This window comes from Nycticebus coucang, chromosome 4, assembly GCF_027406575.1.
Source record: "Nycticebus coucang isolate mNycCou1 chromosome 4, mNycCou1.pri, whole genome shotgun sequence".
Taxonomy (NCBI): Eukaryota; Metazoa; Chordata; class Mammalia; order Primates; family Lorisidae; genus Nycticebus; species Nycticebus coucang.
Genome location: NC_069783.1, coordinates 136644205 through 136664425, shown reverse-complemented (window position 1 = coordinate 136664425; position 20221 = coordinate 136644205). Strand labels below are relative to the sequence as shown.

Here is a 20221-nt window from a genome sequence, read left to right as displayed (position 1 = left end):
ACCTAACACATTCTATGAAGCAAACATCACCCTGATCCCCAAACCAGGAAAAGACCCAACAAAAAAAGAAAATTATAGACCAATATCACTAATGAATATAGATGCAAAAATATTCAACAAGATCCTAACAAACAAAATCCAGCAACACATCAATCAGATTATACATCATGACCAAGTCTGGTTTATCCCAGGGTCTCAAGGCTGGTTCAATATACGTAAATCTATAAATTTAATACAGCACATAAACAAATTAAAAAACAAAGACCATATGATTCTCTCAATCGATGCAGAAAAAGCTTTTGATAATATCCAGCATCCCTTCATGATCAGAACACTTAAGAAAATCGGTATAGAAGGGACATTTCTTAAACTGATAGAGACCATCTACAGCAAATACACAGCCAATATCATATTGAATGGAGTTAAATTGGAATCATTTCCACTCAGATCAGGAACCAGACAAGGCTGCCCATTGTCTCCATTGCTTTTTAACATTGTAATGGAAGTTTTAGCCACCACAATTAGGGAAGAAAAGGCGATCAAGGGTATCCATATAGGGTCAGAAGAGATCAAACTTTTGCTCTCCACAGATGATATGATTGTATATCTGGAAAACACTAGGGACATTACTACAAAACTCTTAGAAGTGATCAAGGAATACAGCAGCATCTCAGGTTACAAAATCAACATTCATAAATCGGTAGCCTTTATATATACCAACAATAGTCAAGTTGACAAAACAGTTAAAGACTCTATCCCATTCACAGTAGTGCCAAAGAAGATGAAATATTTGGGAATTTATCTAACAAAGGACGTGAAAGATCTCTATAAGAGAACTATGAAACTCTAAGAAGAGAAATAGCTGAAAATATTAACAAATGGAAAAATATACCATGCTCATGTCTGGGAAGAATCAACATTGTCAAAATGTCCATACTACCCAAAGCAATATATAATTTCAATGTAATCCCTATTAAAGCTCCACTGTCATACTTTAAAGATCTTGAAAAACAATACTTCATTTTATATGGAATCAGAAAAAATCTCGAATAGCCAAGACATTACTCAGAAATAAAAACAGCAGGAGGAATCATGCTACCAGACCTCAGACTATACCTCAAATCGATAGTGATCAAAACAGCATGGTATTGGCACAAAAACAGAAAAGTAGATGTCTGGAACAGAATAGAGAACCAAGAGATGAACCCAGCTACTTACCGTTATTTAATCTTTGACAAGCGAATTAAAAACATTCAGTGGGGAAAAGATTCCCTATTTAACAAATGGTGCTGGGTGGTCTGGCTGGCAACCTGTAGAAGACTGAAACTGGACCCACACCTTTCACCATTAACTAAGATAGACTCTCACAGGATCAAAGATTTAAACTTAAGACATGAAACTATAAAGATACTAGAGGAGAGTGCAGGGAAAACCCTTGAAGAAATCGGTCTGGGCGAATATTTTATGAAGAGGACCCCCCAGGCAATTGAAGCAGCTTCAAAAATACACTACTGGGACTTGATCAAACTAAAAAGCTTCTGCACAGCCAAGAACACAGTAAGTAAAGCAAGCAGACAGCCCTCAGAATGGGAGAAGATATTTGCAGGTTATGTTTCCGTCAAAGGTTTAATAACCAGAATCCACAGAGAACTCAAATGCATTAGCAAGAATAGAACAAGGGATCCCATCGCAGGCTGGGCAAGGGATTTGAAGAGAAACTTCTCTGAAGAAGACAGGTTCACCGCCTTCAGACATATGAAAAAATGCTCATCCTCTTTAATCGTCAGAGAAATGCAAATCAAAACTACTTTCAGATACCATCTAACTCCAGTGAGACTAGCCTATATCACAAAATCCCAAGACCAGAGATGTTGGCATGGATGTGGAGAAAAGGGAACACTTTTACACTGCTGGTGGGAATGCAAATTAATACATTCCTTTTGGAAAGAGATATGGAGAACACTTAGAGATCTAAAAATAGATCTGCCATTCAATCCTGTAATCCCTCTACTGGGCATATACTCAGAAGACCAAAAATCACATCATAGCAAAGATATTTGTACCAGAATGTTTATTGCAGCCCAATTCATAATTGCTAAGTCATGGAAGAATCCCAAGTGTCCATCGATCCACGAATGGATTAATAAATTGTGGTATATGTACACCATGGAATATTATGCAGCCTTAAAGAAAGATGGAGACTTTACCTCTTTCATGCTTACATGGATGGAGCTGGAACATATTCTTCTTAGTAAAGTATCTAAAGAATGGAAGAAAAAGTACCCAAATACTCAGCCCTACTATGAAACTAATTTAGGGTTTTCACATGAAAGCTATAACCCAGTTACAACCTAAGAATAGGGGGAAGGGGAAAAGGGAGGGGAGGGAGGGGAGGGAGAGGGGAGGTGGGTAGAGAGAAGGGGATTTGTGGGATTACACCAGCGGTGCATCTTACAAGGGTATATGTGAAACTTGTTAAACGGTCTGTGAAGCTAGTGAATGATGCCCCATGAATATATCAATGTTCACAGATATGATTTAATAAAAAAAAAAAATTGGGAAACAGGATATTACTTTTCTGGACACACTGACAAGAGGCAGAGCAGACAGAGGCATGAGGAGGAGTCCTTCACCAAACCCGCCAGCACCTCCCTGCCTCTGTCAGACCAGAGACTCTCAGATGTTCCCGGGCACAGGGATCACCCGGGATCCTGTCACATGTGGACTCTGACTCAGGGCAACTGGAGTGGGGCCTGGGATTCTGCATTTATAAAAGGTGATTTCCCCCAGACCTCCACAAATATGCCTCAGTGTCAACAAATATGTAAGAATGGTGGAAAACAAGAAGAAACTCACTAGCAAATGAAAACAGAAAAGAACCCTCTCCAAAGAGAAGTAAAGAATTTTGATTAAACAAGGATTCCGAGTCCATGCAGGAAGAAGACCAGAGAAGACAGCTGAGGAGCTGGGAGAGGCTCCACTTTACACAGGAAAAAGACTGGAACGAAAGCGAACACACCCCAAACCCCACCTCTGGTTCCCGTCCAATCTCCCCACTGGTTTTCCCTCCACCCCATCCACAGTGAAGTCTATTCCTGCCTCTCTCTCTTCCTCTCTCTGACTCACAACTCTCCTTCTCAGTCTTTGGGTCTCTCTCCCTTTCATTCAACATTCCTCCTCTCCTTTGACCTCTTCAACTAACTGCTAAAATATTTGCTTAAGAAAAGATATGGACTTGTAAGAAATTTTCACTCACATCCTCTATTTTTCTTGTACTTCTCTGATCTTTAGAAGAAGCCCCCAGTGAGGACCTTCTCCTCCTCCTCCCTGGGACTCTCCTCACTCCTGGTGACCCCAGTGGGCCCCTGGCCTGCTCTTTTATCCCTGAGACACTTCCCCCTCCGTCCCCTGTGTGTGACCTCCTGAGGATCCAGTGGGGCGAGAGAAACCCAGTTTCAGGAAGTGCCTGGGAAGTGGGATCATGGCTGACCTGTCCTGCTCTCAGCTAATGCGCATCTCATTTCATGTAGAGTTTGAACAGGAGACATCCTGTCCCCTTAATGTGGGGAGAGTTGTGTGTCCTGTTTCCACTGAGGAGGCTCAAAGGAAAGAATAAAGACTGAGATGAAGTCAGAGCTTCCCTGAGGAGGGGCCTTGCTCTGCCCTTGGGCAGGAAGTGGGCAGTGGCCAAAGCCCTGTCAGGATCCCCTGGCATCTGGTCACAGACACGCTGGACCTGGGCCTTGGAAGCAGGGTCGCTGTTCAGCTGTCACTGAGGGCTCTGTAGGTCTCAGCTGGGAATCCACATTCCTGACCCTGGGCTCACTGCACTCAGTAGCTGTTTAGTCTTTGAGTCCCTCCGAAGCCTCATGCCAGGCCCAGCCCAGACTCCCCTCCCAGAAATTACAACCAGCCAGTGGGGCTGCACACAGGCCCAGGGAGGGTTGGGCTGGGCAGGGGAAGAGCAGCACATTTGCATGCAGGGCCCCTCTCTCTCCTCTGGGGCTGGAGGGGGATACCAGAGACCTGCAGCATTTCTTCAGAATTTATTCCGTGTTTGAAAAACAATAGGAATACGTGGATCAGATTTAAAGACTAAATTCAGACACCCTTGCTTCAGAAATAAGCATCTCTCATGGCGTATTTCTGACTAAGAGAAAAGTAAGAAACCTTTTTTGTATATTAGTACACTAAATTTATGAACTTTCATTTTAGTACAAGACACATATTTTGTAATGGTCTTCAAAAATGTTAAAAATATAAATTTTTAAAGAAAGATCCTTCCTCCTTAATATTACATTTAAATCAGTCTCTCTGGCAATATATGTCAAAATTCTAACCCATGGTACTTCCCAAGGTGACCTTATTTTAAAACAATGTCTTTGCAGATGAAATTACTTAAGCTGAGATCATCCATTAGTAGGGTGACCTCCTGGTGAGATGGGCCTGGTTTCCTAATAAGGTGGTCATGAGAAGACAGGGGAGATGCAGAGAGAATGTCAGGTGCTGATGGAGGCAGAGAAGGGACTCGGGCAGCTGCAAGCCAAGGGCAGGAGAGAATCCAGGGGGAGAGAGAAACGGGCTTCAAGAGCAGCCCGGGAAGTGGGCTCATGGCTGAACAGTGTCCTGTTCTCAGCTAACGTGAATCTTATTTCTTGTACAGTTTGTAAAGAAGATGCCCCTCCCCTTAATGTGGGGTGAGCTGTGTGTCCTGTCCCCACTGTGGAGACTCAAATAAAAGGATACAGACTGAGATGAGACAGGAGCTGCACTGAGGAGGGGCCTCGCTCTTCCCTTGAGCAGGGAGTGGGCAGTGGTCAAGGTCCTGGTAGGGCAGGAGCCTCTGTCAGGACCCCTTGGAATCTGGTCCCAGACACGCTGGACCTGGATGTGGTCAGCAGGGGGCGCTGTGGGGCTGTCACTGAGGGCTCTGTGGGGCTCAGCTGGGAACACAGACACCTGGCCCTGGACCCTGCTCAGGGCTGTCTGGGACCAGCAGCAGAGTGTATCCTGGGCCCTTGGGGAGTCTCAGAAAAGCCCAGCCCAACCTCCCTCTCATAAGTGACACCCAGCCACTGTGGCTCACACAGGCCCAGGTGGGGTTGGGCTGGGCAGGGCGAGAGCAGCACATTTGCATGCAGGGCCCCTCTGTCTCCTCTGGGGCTGGAGGGGGGATAAGAGAGACCTGCAGAGTGTCTGCCTCAGCAGAGCTCTGGGTGTCTGCACCATGGCCTGGACCCCACTCCTCATCACCCTCCTCCTTCACTGCACAGGTCAGGATGGATCTCAACATCCACCCCACCAGCCCACTTCCGACACTCATGCCTGGACTTTCCTTCCCTCTCATCCTTCCTCCAGGCCATGACGGGTGTCTGTGTTTCCAGGGTCCCTCTCCCAGCTTGCATTGACTCAGCCGCCCTCTGCATCTGCCTCCCTGGGAGCCTCGGTCAAGCTCACCTGCACCCTGGACAGTGGGCACAGCAGCTACACCATTGCATGGCACCAGCAGCAGCCAGGGAAGGCCCCTCGGTACTTGATGTATCTTAGCAGTGCTGGAAGCAGCAGCAAGGGGGACGGGATCCCTGACCGCTTCTCAGGCTCCAGCTCTGGGGCTGACCGCTACTTGACCATCTCCAACCTCCAGCCTGAGGATGAGGCTGATTATTACTGTCAGACCTGGGACACTGGTATTAACTCACAGTGACACAGGCAGATGAGGAAGTGGGACAAAAACCTCAGCCTGCTCAGGGTCTTGCTCTATGTTAATTTTCAGATTTTAAAATAAGTTGCATGTAATCAAACAGTACTTGGGAGCTCCTCTCATTTAAAACATTTCTTCTCTCACTTTTCCATGGACTGTTCCTGTAGTCACAGGAAAACTAAAAGAAAAATGAAAAAAGAAATCTGGTAACACTAAATCATTAACTATTAATTCAAATAGGCTTGAACCAGTGTCTGTGGGGCTGGCCTTTTTCACTTGAAACGTGGAAAATGAGCCCCTCCAGGTTCCAATTTTTGTCAGTACCTAGGGACCATCTCAGCAGGTAGACAGACCTGCAGCATGGACTGTGCCCTTCCAGTTGTCACAGCAGAGACCTCCACTCTGTCCCAGTCACCTGTGCTCAGGACTGCCTGAGGCTCCCTATGTCCTAGGAACGAGGCAGCAGGATGTGAAATGCAGCTGAGGACACAGGTCAGGGAGGAATTCCAGGAACAGACCTGGCCTGGCTCACTGATGTGTTCCTGCAGCTGTGTCTGTCACCTCAGGGTAGAGGGTGGCTGTGGGGGCAGGTATGGGCCTGAGGCAGCAAACTTCCTTGTGGGAGGTGAGAGGGGAAGGGAAGCTCCTCCTCAGCTGGGAAATGCTGAGCCTGCTCCAGGGGAGTTGGGAACATAGGTCCCGTGAATGTGACTTTCCTGTGTCTCATCCCACTGAGGAACATGGGGACCCCATGGGCAGGCTTCCCTGAGCCCACTACACTGACTTCTGTCTGCTCCTCTCCTGCCTCATGGGGGTTTTCAACAGTCTAGGATGTGATGTAGAGTCTATGGAACATCAGGGGCCAGAAGTGCCCCAATGTGTGCCTCGTGTCACTCTCCCTGTGGAGCTCATGCTGTGCACGGATCATTGGGGGTGACCGTGGAGCCTGGTGACCAAGAGTCCCAGACAGAAAGCCCGAGTGTGTGACCAGACAGCAGTCTTGGATGTTCTGGGGTTCATCTGGATTCTCCTTTGTCACCATGAACTCCCTGACACCTTTGCCTCTAGGGACAGGGTCAGGCTGACGACTGCTGTCATGGCTGAATACAACCCAATGCCATGAAGAGCTCCCATCCATGGGGGAATGAGACCAGCGTCTACCCTTCATGTCCACCATCAAATCCATCCCTCACCTGTCTCCACCTTTGACAAATATCTGCTCAGGATGTGGCTTCTGCTGTCACTTGTGCTCCCAGAAAGTCTGATGCTCTCAACTTGCCTCATCTTCATGGGGTCAATGAGAATCACACCTCCTCTCACTGGCTTCCCAGTGTAAATGGGACATTTGCCTCCAGAGGCTATAAGAGCTGCCCCCATGTGTGTGGGGTAACATTGGGGATTGAAATGCAGCTGGTGTGACACGGCTACCCAGGTCCCCTCTGTCCAGTCCCCTATATGTCACCTACACATGTCCAAGTCTTTGTAGATCATTCCCTGAGCTCTGCAGCCTTAGAGAAGTTAGGTTCTCCTTATCCTTAGAGTGTGTCCCATAGAGGTCCTGGATTCCCAGGTGCAGGATGAGCCCTCCATGTAGGAGATGGCTCTGGGACCATTCACTGGCACCTTCCCTACTTTAATCCCATGAACCTGATTCTTTCCTCTCTCTGTGTCTTTGGTTGGGAAGATGTTGGAATGCACCTTAGTTTTTGGCAATAAGAGAGAAAAAGCACAGTTCACAGAGAGCTGTCACCTGGTCAAGCAGCGTCTGCCGAGAGCCACCAGGGGACCTACTCTCTCTCTGCTCCCTGCTCCTTGCGGCATCCTCATGAGCTCCTGGACGCTGGACTCTGGGTTCCCAATCCCTCCATGCTGCATGAGTGACCAGAGGCCATGAACGGGCGGAGTGACTGTCTAATAGGCAGACAGTGCGTGTCTGGGATGATCAGAAAGCACTTCCAGCAGTCTGTTCAGACAGAACCTCCAACTCCACGTCTTCCCCTCAGGAAGTGACAGTGAAGTCTGACCCTGAGGGACCTGTAGGCTCAGCATCTTTAGGTCTGGCTCTGGCTTGGCCTAGGGCTGGGGCAGAAGGTAAGTGAGAGGGAGGTTCAGCCGTGGGCAGCCCAGGCCCAGCTGTCCTGTCCGGGGCTGAGCCTTCTGCAGTGTGAGTCCTGCAGAGACAGCCATGAGGGGCTGAGGCCGCAGGGTTATGCAGAAAAGCAAAGAAAGTGAGCCCGGAGAGATCAGAGGACAGGTGTGGGACACATGGGGTAATGGGGGTGCAGCATGAAGAAAAGATTGTCTTTTGTGACACTTAATGAGAGGACACGTGGGGACTAGAACTGTGACAAAGAGAAGACCTGCCAGGTCCTGAACTCTTGAGTTGAAGAAAACCTGGGCCTGTTCCTGAGGGGTCCTGGGAAAAATCATGGAACAACCATGGTCAGTGTCCTCTATGCAGGGTCATCTGTCCCAGTTGCTGTGCCTCCCAGAGCATCTGGGGTGTGCCGGTCACTCCCTCCCTGTGGTCTCTGTCCCAGCACCTGCTCCCAGGGGGTAGGTCACACTCTGTTCTGAGAAAGGCAGCACAGCCCAGGGGAGAAGCACAGATTTGAAGAAGGGGCTGCCTGTGCTCAGGGGTAGGCGTGACTGAGGAGATGTGAGCATCATGGCTCCACTAGGAGCCTTAGAGAGCAGGGCCTCCTGAGGGCCCTGAACATCCTGGGTTCTCTGTCCCAGGCACTGTCCCCACACTCTGTGTCTGAGACAACAGGAGTGTTTACTCCATGTGCCCAGGGTATGATTAGAGGGTGCTGAGCCTAAAGATGAAAAGGGCTAATGACCGCTCAGTGTCCAGGGAGGAGGGAGAAAGGTCAGGAACGAGCAGTCCCCCAGGTCTCATGCCCCTCCGCTCCCTCACAGTCACAGTCAGTGTCTGCATCACCCTAGGAGGTCTGCCTGGGGTGGGCAAATGTTTTTCATCCATTTTCTTCTCTTTCTGCGATCTGTGCCAATGAAGAGCTTAGGGGAACAGGGGTGCAGCAGAGGGAGAGGCTGGGCCAGACTGCAGGTCCTGGCCACCTGCGGAGCAGGCTCTGCTCTGCGCAGGGAGGAGGAAGAGGAGCAGCTCCTGGTGCCCTGAAGGGAGAGTCTTCCCTGTCCCCACTGGGCTTCCTGCTCTGCTGCCCCTCAGGGAGGAAGAGCTCCCAGGACTGTCCTGTAAACCACACAGGGACCAGGCACGGGGAGGAGGCTGTGTGGACACCTGGGACTATGTGTGTGGGGCATGGACCCTGCTCACCTCCATCCTTTGTGGGAGGACACAGGGCACAGGAGGGACAGGTCTGGCTCTGGGCAGCAGGGAGTGCTGTGGCCTGTCCCTGAGGCCTGAGCTTTGGTCCCAGCTGGGAGCCCCACCTGGCCTGGTCTGAGCCCTCTGCCCTGTGGTCACTGCGCCAGCATCTGTGTCCTCACAGGTCTCCAGAGCACCAAAGAACAGGCCCACCCAGGCCCATCCCTGCCAGGCTCAGCTTTCCAGGCAGCAGTCAGAGGCAGGGCCTGTGGTGAGCTGGGACAGCCCAGGGGGAGGCTGTTTTGCATGAAGGGTCCTTCTTGTTTCTGGGCTTCCATAGGGACTAAGAGGGACTAGTGGGGAACGAAGCGGCTCCTCAGGATGCAGAGCTGTGTGGGTCCCCAGCATGGGTGGCCCCTCTCCTTCTCTCCCCTTCTCACTGTCTGCGCATCAGGCTGGAGATGAAAGCCCCAGGGGCTCTGGACATGTCTCTGTTCACTGACCCACCTTCTCCCTCTGTGTCCATCCTGAAGTTCAGGGTCCTGGACCAGTCTGTCCTGACTCCACCACTGGCAGCCCTGAGCCTGGGGGGAGGCAGCCTCCAAGTCCTTCCTGGAAGCAGTAGTGACTCTGGTGTGGCTTTTCCTTTGGGACCAACAGCTCCCAGGCTGTGCTGACTTGAAACACTGTTGTCAACAACCCCTTGTCACGCGGGCACTGGCCGTGCTCTGATGGCCCATCTGGAGTAGTGTCAGTGGGGTTCAGTGACCATTCACACCTTCACCCGGTCAACATCAAGGAGGCTGAGCAGGTCAGTGCTCCTGGGACCTCATTATACCTCCTTCCCCAACTGATTGTGGCAGGGCCCTGTGTGGAGCTGAACTTCAACCCCACCTCCAGGGAAGTGATGACTGAAGAGGGACTCGGCAGGATGGGCAGCCCTACAGGACGCCCGCCCTGACCCCTGACTGGGGGGACCTTGGAATCCAGTGAGGAGCTGAGCACTGAGTCCCACCTGGTGACGACAGCACTGGACAGGGGAACAGAGGCAGGGTCACTGGCACCTCAGCTGTACTCCCCTCTCCCTGGTGTCAGAGGCACAGCAGTCCAGTGGGCAGCTAATCTCACACCCCTTCGTGAAGGGGTCACGTCTGCGCAAATCACTGACACCTTCCAGGAAGGTGTCAGCAGCCCTGGGGCAGTGAGATTCAGACCCGCTCAGCTGGGGAAGTGGGGAGCTGAGCCCACGACCCCAGGCCCTTGTGCTTCACCTCGGCAGAGAGGTCCCTGATACAGAAGGTTAAATAGGAGCCCGAGGAGATCTATAATGTAATATCCAAAATGTCTGGGGTGTAAAAGATGTCACTTGTCATGTCAAGGAGCAGAAACATACCCACTTAAATGAGAGATGAAATCAACACACACGAACACTGATGTAACTCAGATGCTGAAATTATCCGACAGATTTTCAACTATTAAAACTTTTTAAACAAATGGAAAAGGGGAAACTATCAGAAAAAAATGAAAATTATAAAAATCACACCAAATATAAATTTTAAAAAACCTGAAAAAAAGAATAGACGGAATTTTACAAAGAAAGTTCAGGAGGGACTCAGGAACTGGTAACATCTGATTGTTTGTCATGGGGGAAGTCGCTCCACAGGACAGGAGAATAATGTGAAAATAAGGGAGTGACGAAGTGAAAAGCTATAAATGGGTTTGACTTGGGGAAAAATTCAGTGGAAATTGTTAAATAATTTTTATTTGTTCAAAGAAAGAAAGGGCTACATTTAGCTCCTGATAATCAGCCCAGTCACATTCTCCTGAGGATGTCACCAAGGGGTCCTGGGGACTTGCTCTGAGCTTAGCAAGGCCTGAAGTAAACTCATAGGGTTAAACTGAGCCTGTGCTCTCTGGAGCCCTCACTCTCTCTGTCCCCAAAAGGGATGATCAATCTCACCTGCAGCTCTAGCCCTGGAGAGGCGACCAGCAGTCCCTGTCCACCTGTGTCCACCAGAAGTCTGGACAAGCCCCCAAACTCTGATTCATGATACAAAGAAGAAACACCACTGGGCTCCCAGCCGGTCACCAGGATCCCTGCTGGGGATGGAGCTGTCCTGTCCCTCTCAGGCTCCAGCCAGAGGACTCAGTACAGCTGCTGGCTACACCACAGAGGTGTTCAGTGAGTGACCCGGATGGGGACCAAGTCATGAGCCTGCTTGTAACCGAGCCTGGGTGCAGATATGATCATAACATCCTGGATCACAGGACCAGACGCCTGAACTCTCAGGACGGCCCTAATTGAGACCACACAAAGAAAAATAGGGAAGGGACGCATCTGAACTGAATCCTCTGTGTGCCTGAGGCTGGTAGTTGCGGGAATGGTGGGTGATGTGTGAAGAACTGGTCCAGAGAGCCCGGAATCCAGTGTGCTGTAACTGTGTTACCTCATCCCGCGTAGACTCTGCGCTCACCGCTGTCCTGCTGTATTCCACGTGTACTACTGTGCACGGCTGTGCGTCTTCATTGTTTTGTCAAACACTTTTTCACTGTGGCTGATTAGATCCCTGGATGTGGAGACCTGGACGTGGAGGGCTGACCGCGCCCGGAAGGCAGCCACAGACGCACCAGCGTCTACAAGCTCCGTGTGCTGCTGCGGTTGCTGCTCGTCAGACAAACAGAAATTGACCTAAAGTGACATGGAACAGCAAGGATCCCAGTTACCATCGTCTTATAGAGGAAGGAAATTCCACTTCCCGATTTCAAAGCTTACTATAACGCTGCATTACTCAAAATGCTGCAGTGCAGGCGTAAGGACAGCCTGTAATTACCGAGGGTATTACTGAGAGCTCAGAGGTTACACAGCTCTAGACACTTGAACACACAGGATGAAATGATAGGTTCTGCAGCTTCTCAGGAAATTCTTCTGAAAGAGCTGCATATATACACAAACAATAATAACTATGCCCCCCCACTTAGAAAACATACAAAAACCAAACTCAAAGTGTATTAAAGATCTAAATGCGATAGTTGTAACTGTGAAACACTTAGAACAAACATAAAGGTATAAAAGCTTACTAAATATGGATTTTGAAATGGGTATGAGATATGACACCATAAGTATAACCGACAAAGCCTTCGAATTTGACTAATGAATTTTTTTTTTATTTTTTGCAAGAGAGTTTCACTATGTCACCCTCTATAGAGTGCTGTAGCATCACAGCTCACAGCAACCTCAAACTCTTGGGCTTAAGCGATTCTCTTGCCTCAGCCTCCCAAGTAGCTGGGACTACAGGTGCCTGCCACAATGCCAGGCTATTATTTTGTAGTTGTCATTTTTGCTTAGCTGGCCCGGGCACCACCCTCGATGCATATGGCTGGCACTGTAACCACTGTGGTAAGGACGCTGAGACGTGATGACAATTTACGTGTTTATCAACCGGACATGGTCAAAGGGATAGAAAGTCAAACACTAACAGAAGAAACACGTGCTGATCACATGTCTGAGAAAGCTCTAATATCTCACCTCTAATAGAAAGTCTCACAACTGACATAAAAAGCCAACCACCCTGTCATGGTGCAACGTGGGCAGAGACAGAGCAGAGCCAGCATCCCAGGCCTTTCCAACTAACAGGTCTTGGCTGGTCTGTCGCTGTCCTTGGTGGTTCTGGTGAGCTGACCCCACAACAAATCCACAGTGGGAAGAAATGGCCACGGAGTAAACTGCCGAGGAGGCTGCGACACTGAAGTCAGGGCTTAGCCAAGGTGAACAGCTGTCCTGTGGAGGAGGCGCCAGGAAGTGAAGGGGTCCCTCTGTCTGAGGAGGGCAGCAGAGAAGAGGTGGGGAGCCCAGTGCTCTCCCCAGGGTCCCCTGCTGGGCATCACAGACCTGAGTGAATCCATCCCTGAGGCAGCAGGGGGCGCTGTGGGGCTGCCGGAATGGAAACCAGCCACCTGCTCCCTGCTGGGGGCCTAGGTGCCCACTGTCCCCTGGGACAGACTGACTGCTTACTCTCAGCCCCCAGAAGGCTCAGGCCAGGCCCTGCCAGCCTCATGTAGAGAAGCCTCCGTGCCCAGGGGCTGGAAGGCCATTCGAGGGGAGGGGACTGATTTGCATGGAAGGCCCGTCAGTCCCCACAGTGGGGAAGTAGGTACAAGAGACAGGGGCAGCTCTGCGGCAGCTGCAGGTCCCCAGGAATCAGAGCTGGCAGGAATCTCCACCATGGCCTGGGCCCCTCTCCTGCTTACCCTCCTCAGTCTCGGCCCAGGTGACAATCCCTGGGAAGCAGAAGTGCCTGGGTTGGGGCGACACCTAGGGAGATTTCTCCCTTTCATTTTGAGAGCATGTGGTGCATGATGACTCCAGACTCACCTCTCTGTGTCTCCACCTCTTCTGTTCCAGGGTCCTGGGCACAGTCCAGACTGACACAGGAAGCCTCAGTGTCAGGGTCTGTGGGACAGAAGGTCACCCTGTCCTGCACTGGAAACAGCAACAATGTTGGAAGTTATACTGTGGGCTGGTACCAGCAGATTTCTCGTGGTGCCCCCAAAACTGTGATGCTCGGCACATCTCGGCCCTCAGGGATCCCTGATCGCTTCTCTGGCTCCAAGTCTGGGAACACGGCTTCCCTGACCATCTCGGGCCTTCAGGCTGAGGACGAGGCTGATTATTTCTGTTCAACATGGGACAAGAGCCTGAATGTTGACACAGTGCTCCAGACTCATGGGGAACTGAGACAAAAACCTGCCCCTGCTCCCCTGTGGTCACCCTCATGACTGCCTGTGACAAACCCCAGCCAAGAGCCTGACTGTGACCAGCCCTGGAGTGTCCACACTTGGGGATCTTATTCTCAGATCACAGACCTGTTAAGAGGGTCGGTGACTGTCCAATGTCAGTGACTTCCTGTCTTTCATATTATTTTTCTGAAAACATCTTTTAAAGGTATAATTGCATATCATAAATAGCAAACATTTATAAGCTTCAATTTTTTTTAGTATGCACAGTGTTGTATAACCAGTCACCATAATATAAATGTGAATATTTCAATTATTCTACAAAGGAACAATTATTATGGTAATAGCCAGTATTGTTATACCTTTGAGCTATAAATCCAATTTTTGATTTCTCCATAATTTAGGGAAATAATGCATTAAAATGTTTATTGGTCCACTTGTTTGGTCATACACTTAATAAAAATGTAATTTAGTGGTAGCAGGACTTCATTCCTTTTTATTGCCAAATACCACTCCACAGTATGGATATTCTAAGGTGGTTTAACTATTTATCATTTGGCCATTTGGGTTCTAAGCCTTTTGATTTTCTGAGCAATCCACTGTAAATACTGGTGTACACTGTGTTCATGTATCTTGGGTGTCTAGTAGGGTGAAATTTCAGGGTGACATAGTAACCCCTTTTAGGAAAATGTTTTCTTTCCAAAGAGGCTGCGCCAGGTTACATCTCCATGACTAATAAGTGAGTGTTTCAACTTCTCCACATTCTCAGCAACATCTTCTATTCTCCGTCATTTTGTTTATAGCCACCCTGACGGGACTGCAGTGGAACCTCATTCTAGATCTGATCGCATTTCCCAGTAGCTGATGGTGTCAGGAATCTTTTCATAATCTTGATTCTAATTGTGAAAAACCCGGAAGGTCTGAGGCTCTTCCTGAGTCCCTGACTTCAAACCATGTTAGATTGAGATCTTGTTGAAATTACACACTGAGCCTGCTCACCTCCATGAGCATAAAATTCACGTTCAAGAACAGATCTCCTTCTAGAGACAACAGAATGGGCAGAACGAGGCCCATCCACCCAGGCCAGGCTCAGGAGACACCGCGACGTGTAGACTCCACCTGTGCCAGTCACCACAGCCCCAGGGCTACACCGGGCTCCAGGTCTGTTCTAGAGACTGTCACTCACTCCGTCACTACAGGGGACACAGAGCAGGTCCAGAGAGGGTCCCCTGCAGCCTTTGCAGAGGATGTTCCACTGGAACCAGGATTTGGGGGGACTTGCTGCAACGCGCACAGAAAATAGTCATTATTAACCACAAGCCCACAGTGTCTCTACTAAATCATGTGGCAAAGAGCACAAAACAATATTCCGTGACAAATGAAAATTCCATGAAGTGGAATAAAATGAGACTTAAGTAAGTGAAGTGGTAGAGTACATGGATTGGTAAGAAAGTTTGAGAGTCACAAAAATAAAAATGATGTATATTATAATGTAGCAATATACTAAAAGTATGTTTATCAATACTAGTCAACATGATGGGAATATTAATGACATTTTTATAATAACGTGGAAAAATTTAAATCCATGGAATAGTGTCAAATATTTTGCAAATGAACAGAAAGACTGGAGCATACACTTAGATTATGAGACAGAGCTTAAAACAAAATGAATGTAAACAGTTAACGCTATTGCTGAAACACATAGAAGAAACTTTCATTAACAGTTCAGAAAGACCTTGGTATTGAGCAGCCTTAGAATAGCTGTCAGGTCCCACGCTGCAAACCCAGTAGGCTCCGTGTCCCGGCAGAAGCATGCATCCTGCAGAATTGCTTCTAAGTTCTATTCACAGTGAGATTCATCATTCCAGATAGGGAAACTACGTTCATATAAATTTAAAACAACAAACAGCCCAGCACTGATGGCATGGTAAAGAAAGCTCTTAATCTTTCATGAACAACCTGAGAACTGGATAACAGCTTTCTAAAAATATTTCAGTCCTTAGGAGTCATGTGGGGTAAGGCTGGGATCTTTGACAGAAAATGGGAGGTGACATCAGTGTTGTTCTCTGTGACTCTTATTGGAAACGAGACAAGCCAGGGAGCCTCCTGGTATCTCCTGAGACTCAGGTGAGCTCCAGGGCCGAGAGTCCCTGACTCTCCCCAGAGCCAGGGAAGCCTTTGCCAGCGCTGGGCGCAGCTCATCTCTGGCTCCAGCGTGAGGTCAAGGCTATAATGAAATAAGACTTTTTCACAGGGTTCCATGTGAGGTTTTCTCTAAAAATTAAAGTATGTTGAGTCTGGGGCCTGTGAGAAGCAGGTGACAGTGAGGGACTGGACAGGGATTTATTCTGTGTGGGGAGGGACACGGGTGAGAGACAAATGGGCCAGGAGCTGGCAGAGGAGGGGGCTTCAGACGAGAGACCCGACCTGTGAAAGGAGGGGGGAGGATGGGCAGGGTGGGGCTCAGACCATTGGCAGGTCTGAGAAAGCCCCAGCAGGCTGAGTGGGTCCTTGTGCCTGGGGTCCTCATCAGGGGAGCCCTGCTTCCTGCACAAAGCCCTGGCTGTAGTGAACCCCGGGACCATCACTGCCTGGAGCCAGCCTGGGGCCCTCGCTCAGTCACCTGTGCTGCTCCCCGCAGCTTCTCCTGGGGGGAGGTCTCAGGGGCACCTACTTCTGCTTCTGTGTCCACCCTCAGGACAGGGCTGTGTCCTCCCCTGTCTGCTCCTCCAGTGGAGCCCGTGTGAACTCAAAGCTGAAGCGTCTCAGGTCTTTGGAGCCTTTGCCACCCACAGGCCCTGCAGCCTCTGAGACACCCCCTTCTGTGCTGTCTGCTGGGGGTGGGTTCAGAGGGTCACCTGTCTCTGAGACGTCACCTTCCCTGGGAGACACAGTGAGGTCCTCAGGCCTGGGCTGTCCTTTTGGGCCTCTGACACTCCTCTCCTGGGCCCACTGCCCCTGCTCCAGTGACCGAGGACCTGTCTCTAAACTCTGACATGTGCCAGATGTCCCCTAAATATTGTTTAAAGAATGAACAACTGGCTCATCTTACGTGCCCTGTCAGGCAATTATTATACCAGCCACATTATTCCCATAGAAGATGAAAATGAATTACCCTGATTATCTCTAACTCAGGCTAACCTGTTTCCACTCTGCCACACCACAGTCACAGTGTGACAAGCGCCCCCACCCCCGAACCCCACCACAACCCTCAGCCCTGCTGTCCCTGAGACCTCACCAGCATCAGTCAGCACCACGGCCTGTCTGGACCCCCTCCACCCACTGTCCACTCTGGACCATCTTCTCCTCTCTCACTGCCTGGGCCTCATGTCCCCCTCAGAGGTACATGACACTCTTTCCCAGTGTTCTCTGCTGTCATCTTCCTCCACCTGCCCAGGAAAGGTTCCTGCCATGTCAGTGTCCCAAGTTCTCATAGACCTCCTCTCCTAGAGCTGAGTCTCTAATAGGATAACTGAGGACAAGCCCAACTGGGATTCCCCATCTCCCCATCACAGGGAGCAGAATCAGCCCCATAGGCCTGGGCATCGGCCCCACTGGATGTCTGGGCCCCACATCTACCTCCACACCCTCTGCCCGCCGTCCCCTCTCCCAACCAGGCCTGCTCTGGAAGGGGCTGAGCCTCCTGCAGTGTCTGGTTCCCCTCCATGAGTGTCCCCTTCCCCTTGGTGACCTCCTCTTCACACTTAGCATCCTGAGCCAGCGCCCCTTCCTCTGAGCCGCCCATGCTGTGCTCCACTCTATCACCATATCCTCAGGTCCAGAGCAGTGACATGCTCCCCTGGGCCAGGGTTCCATGTGGGACGCGCCTGCCGAGCTCTCTCCCATCTTTGCCAACGTGCTGGACAGAGCAGTGAGTGAGGCTGGAGCCCCAGGACCAGGGCAGGGGCTGCAGGTAACTGTGGGGAGGACAAGACCAGACCAGGAAGGTCTGTAATACATTTTATTTATATTTTAGGCATAACTAAGGGGCCTGAAGAGTGTGGGGTTTGTGAAACAGCCAGGAGGAGTCAGTGCCAGATTTTAAACCAGGGAGTGACCAGCCTGACCTGAACTAGAAGGACCTCTCTGGATTCTTTGCGTACCTCAGAGAAGCCAGTGATCCTGATCTTAGTTATTTACTAAGGAACCTGAGTTTAGGAGTTTGGGGACCACTCGTACCGTTATATCAGATTTGCTCCTGGGATACAGTGAGGATTGCTGGTGTCTGCATTCATCTGCCCAGAAAGTCAAGATTTCTGCAGCAACATTAACATGTCACACACACCGTCCAAGTAAACTATTGAAAAATGTAAGCAAAAAAATACATGTAGGGAAAGTTATGTTTAGAATATAAATAAAATGTATTACATCTCAAACAAAATACAGATAAGAAATATATGTCGTCATAAACAGTAAAGAATCAACTTGGGAACATAAAGCTCACTTCATATAATTAAGACATATTGTACACATGAACCAGTAAAGATTATGCCCACTTCCCACAGATTTTTACAAATCAAGTGTAGTCAGAATCAACATTCTAAAATCACAGAGTACATTTTGAAATATTTTCTGACTTGCTGATTTTTAAACCTGTCAGTGAGCTAATTCCTGGAACATTCCTCTTCAAGCCTTCCCTGAAGAGCACATTACACCATTCAAACAGCTCAACTGTTCCGCATCAGTGGTGACTGCCACGATGGCACAAGAGGGTCATTTAGGTTTTTCGAGGAGGTACTCTGGGCATCCTGACATCTTAAAAAATATAAATGCAAATGATTGTCCTCTTTATATTCCAGGATTCCTTCTGGGTGAGAGAAAATACAGTAACCCTTCACATTGTGCTGGGGTCATTATACCAGGAAATCAGCCCATGGGTGAATGAACAGACAGTGAAACGAGCTGGGCTCTCAGGTCTGTCTGGGCCATGGGCAGGTGTGTGCTGAGACCAGCAGGGGGCGCTGGGGGATTGCCCTTTGGGCCCTGTTCTCACTGATGGGGACTCAGCAGCTGTGTCCTCTCTGGCCTGGCACAGTCCCCTGAGCAGGGACCTTTGTATGGTCTCAGCAGGTGCTTCCTCCCAGGGCTCCCCCAAGGAGCAAAGCAAACCTCCCCCTCCTTAGTCTGCACGGAGAGCAGAGCCCCAGCGCAGGGTCAGGGAGGGGCTGGGCAGTCCCTGGATGGAGAGGAATTTGCATGAGCAGCCCCTCCTGTGCAGAGGGTGGGGAGAAAAGGGGGCCTGAGGCAGCCCAGCCCCACTGTGGGGACCAGGGCTGTGTCCACCATGGCCTGGGCTGCTGTCCTCCTCATGATCCTCTCTCACTGCTCAGGTAGGGACTGGACTCAGAAGCCAGGAACAACTCCTATCCTGATTCTCGATCTTCTGGCAAAGATTTCTGAGACACCTGACCCTTGATGCTGCCCCAGTAAGCACTTGTGTCTGTTTGCAGGTTCCCTCTCCCAGCCTGTGCTGACTCAGCCGCCCTCCCTCTCTGCATCCCTGGGAGCATCAGCCAGACTTACCTGCGCCCTGAGCAGTGGCATCAATGTTGGTAGCTACAGGATATACTGGCACCAGCAGAAGCCAGGGAGCCCTCCCCGGTACCTCCTGTCCTACTACTCAGACTCAAGTAAACACCAGGGCTCCGGGGTCCCCAGCCGCTTCTCTGGATCCAAAGATGCCTCCGCCAATGCAGGGATCCTGCACATCTCTGGGCTGCAGGCCGAGGACGAGGCTGACTATTACTGTGCCATAGGGTACAGCGATGCTTCTCACAGTGACACAAGCAGATGGGGAAGTGGGACAAAAACAGCCTGCTGCTCTAGCAGATGGGGAAGTGGGACAAAAACAGCCTGCTGCTCTTACCGGATTATGTTAAAATGTATCCATACTACTATTATTCAAACATTACAAATTTTTCCTAGTTTTTTTTCCAAGAGAGTATGAATATTCAACACAAGAAAAGCTAAAATAATTCTTAAACCACAATATTACTCAAGATCAATTAATTCTGCTCAACTGCCTTTATCTAAAATTCAGCTACATCCACAGGGCATCCTGCGATGAAGAATTGTGTCTAATTAGCAACGAGCATCCCCGTCCTCCTCTTCCCAGGTCCCCTCCCAGCTCTGGGAATCCACCATGGCCCCAGTGAGACTCCTCTCTCCCCTCCCAGCAGCCAGAGCAGTGACAGGACCAGGACTGGCCGTGCCCACTACACTCTGGGAAATGTGACACGAAGGACAGGGTCCGGTCAGAATGGGGATATGGACAACATGAAAAGAGAGATGGGCGGTAAAGGATTTGTCATCCATCAGTTTCAAAGTCAAACAGCGGAACAACAGAAAGATCATTTCTCACTCCCGATGCTGCTCCAGATGGACGTTTTAGACGCTGCTGGGCTTGAATGATGCAAAACCATGCACCCTCTTAATCCCAAATTACAAACTCCCGCCCATTACCTGGAGCTGATGACATAAGTTGTATGTTGAAC

The 20221-nt window shown here is 49.7% G+C and overlaps 1 long non-coding RNA gene and 2 gene segments (V, D, J or C); 2 read left to right on the top strand and 1 right to left on the bottom strand.

Annotated features, from left to right (window-relative positions):
- Positions 1-5084: 5084 nt before the first annotated feature.
- Positions 5085-5726, top strand: LOC128584930 (immunoglobulin lambda variable 4-69-like). The segment is given in 2 exon segments: positions 5085-5273; positions 5385-5726. Coding segments are annotated over 2 exon segments (366 nt in total).
- Positions 5727-10446: 4720 nt separating this feature from the next.
- Positions 10447-15670, bottom strand: LOC128584944 (uncharacterized). Of its 2 annotated transcripts, XR_008379765.1 has the most exons (6): positions 15463-15670; positions 14727-15008; positions 13366-13473; positions 11825-11919; positions 10954-11682; positions 10447-10867 (listed from the first exon to the last, which is right to left on the bottom strand). It is a non-coding gene; the product is annotated as an uncharacterized LOC128584944 (long non-coding RNA). The 2 variants fall into 2 exon arrangements; XR_008379764.1 differs by lacking the exons at positions 10447-10867; positions 10954-11682; positions 11825-11919 and adding an exon at positions 12559-12771.
- Positions 13186-13818, top strand: LOC128584920 (immunoglobulin lambda variable 2-18-like). The segment is given in 2 exon segments: positions 13186-13261; positions 13396-13818. Coding segments are annotated over 2 exon segments (420 nt in total).
- Positions 15671-20221: the final 4551 nt, after the last annotated feature.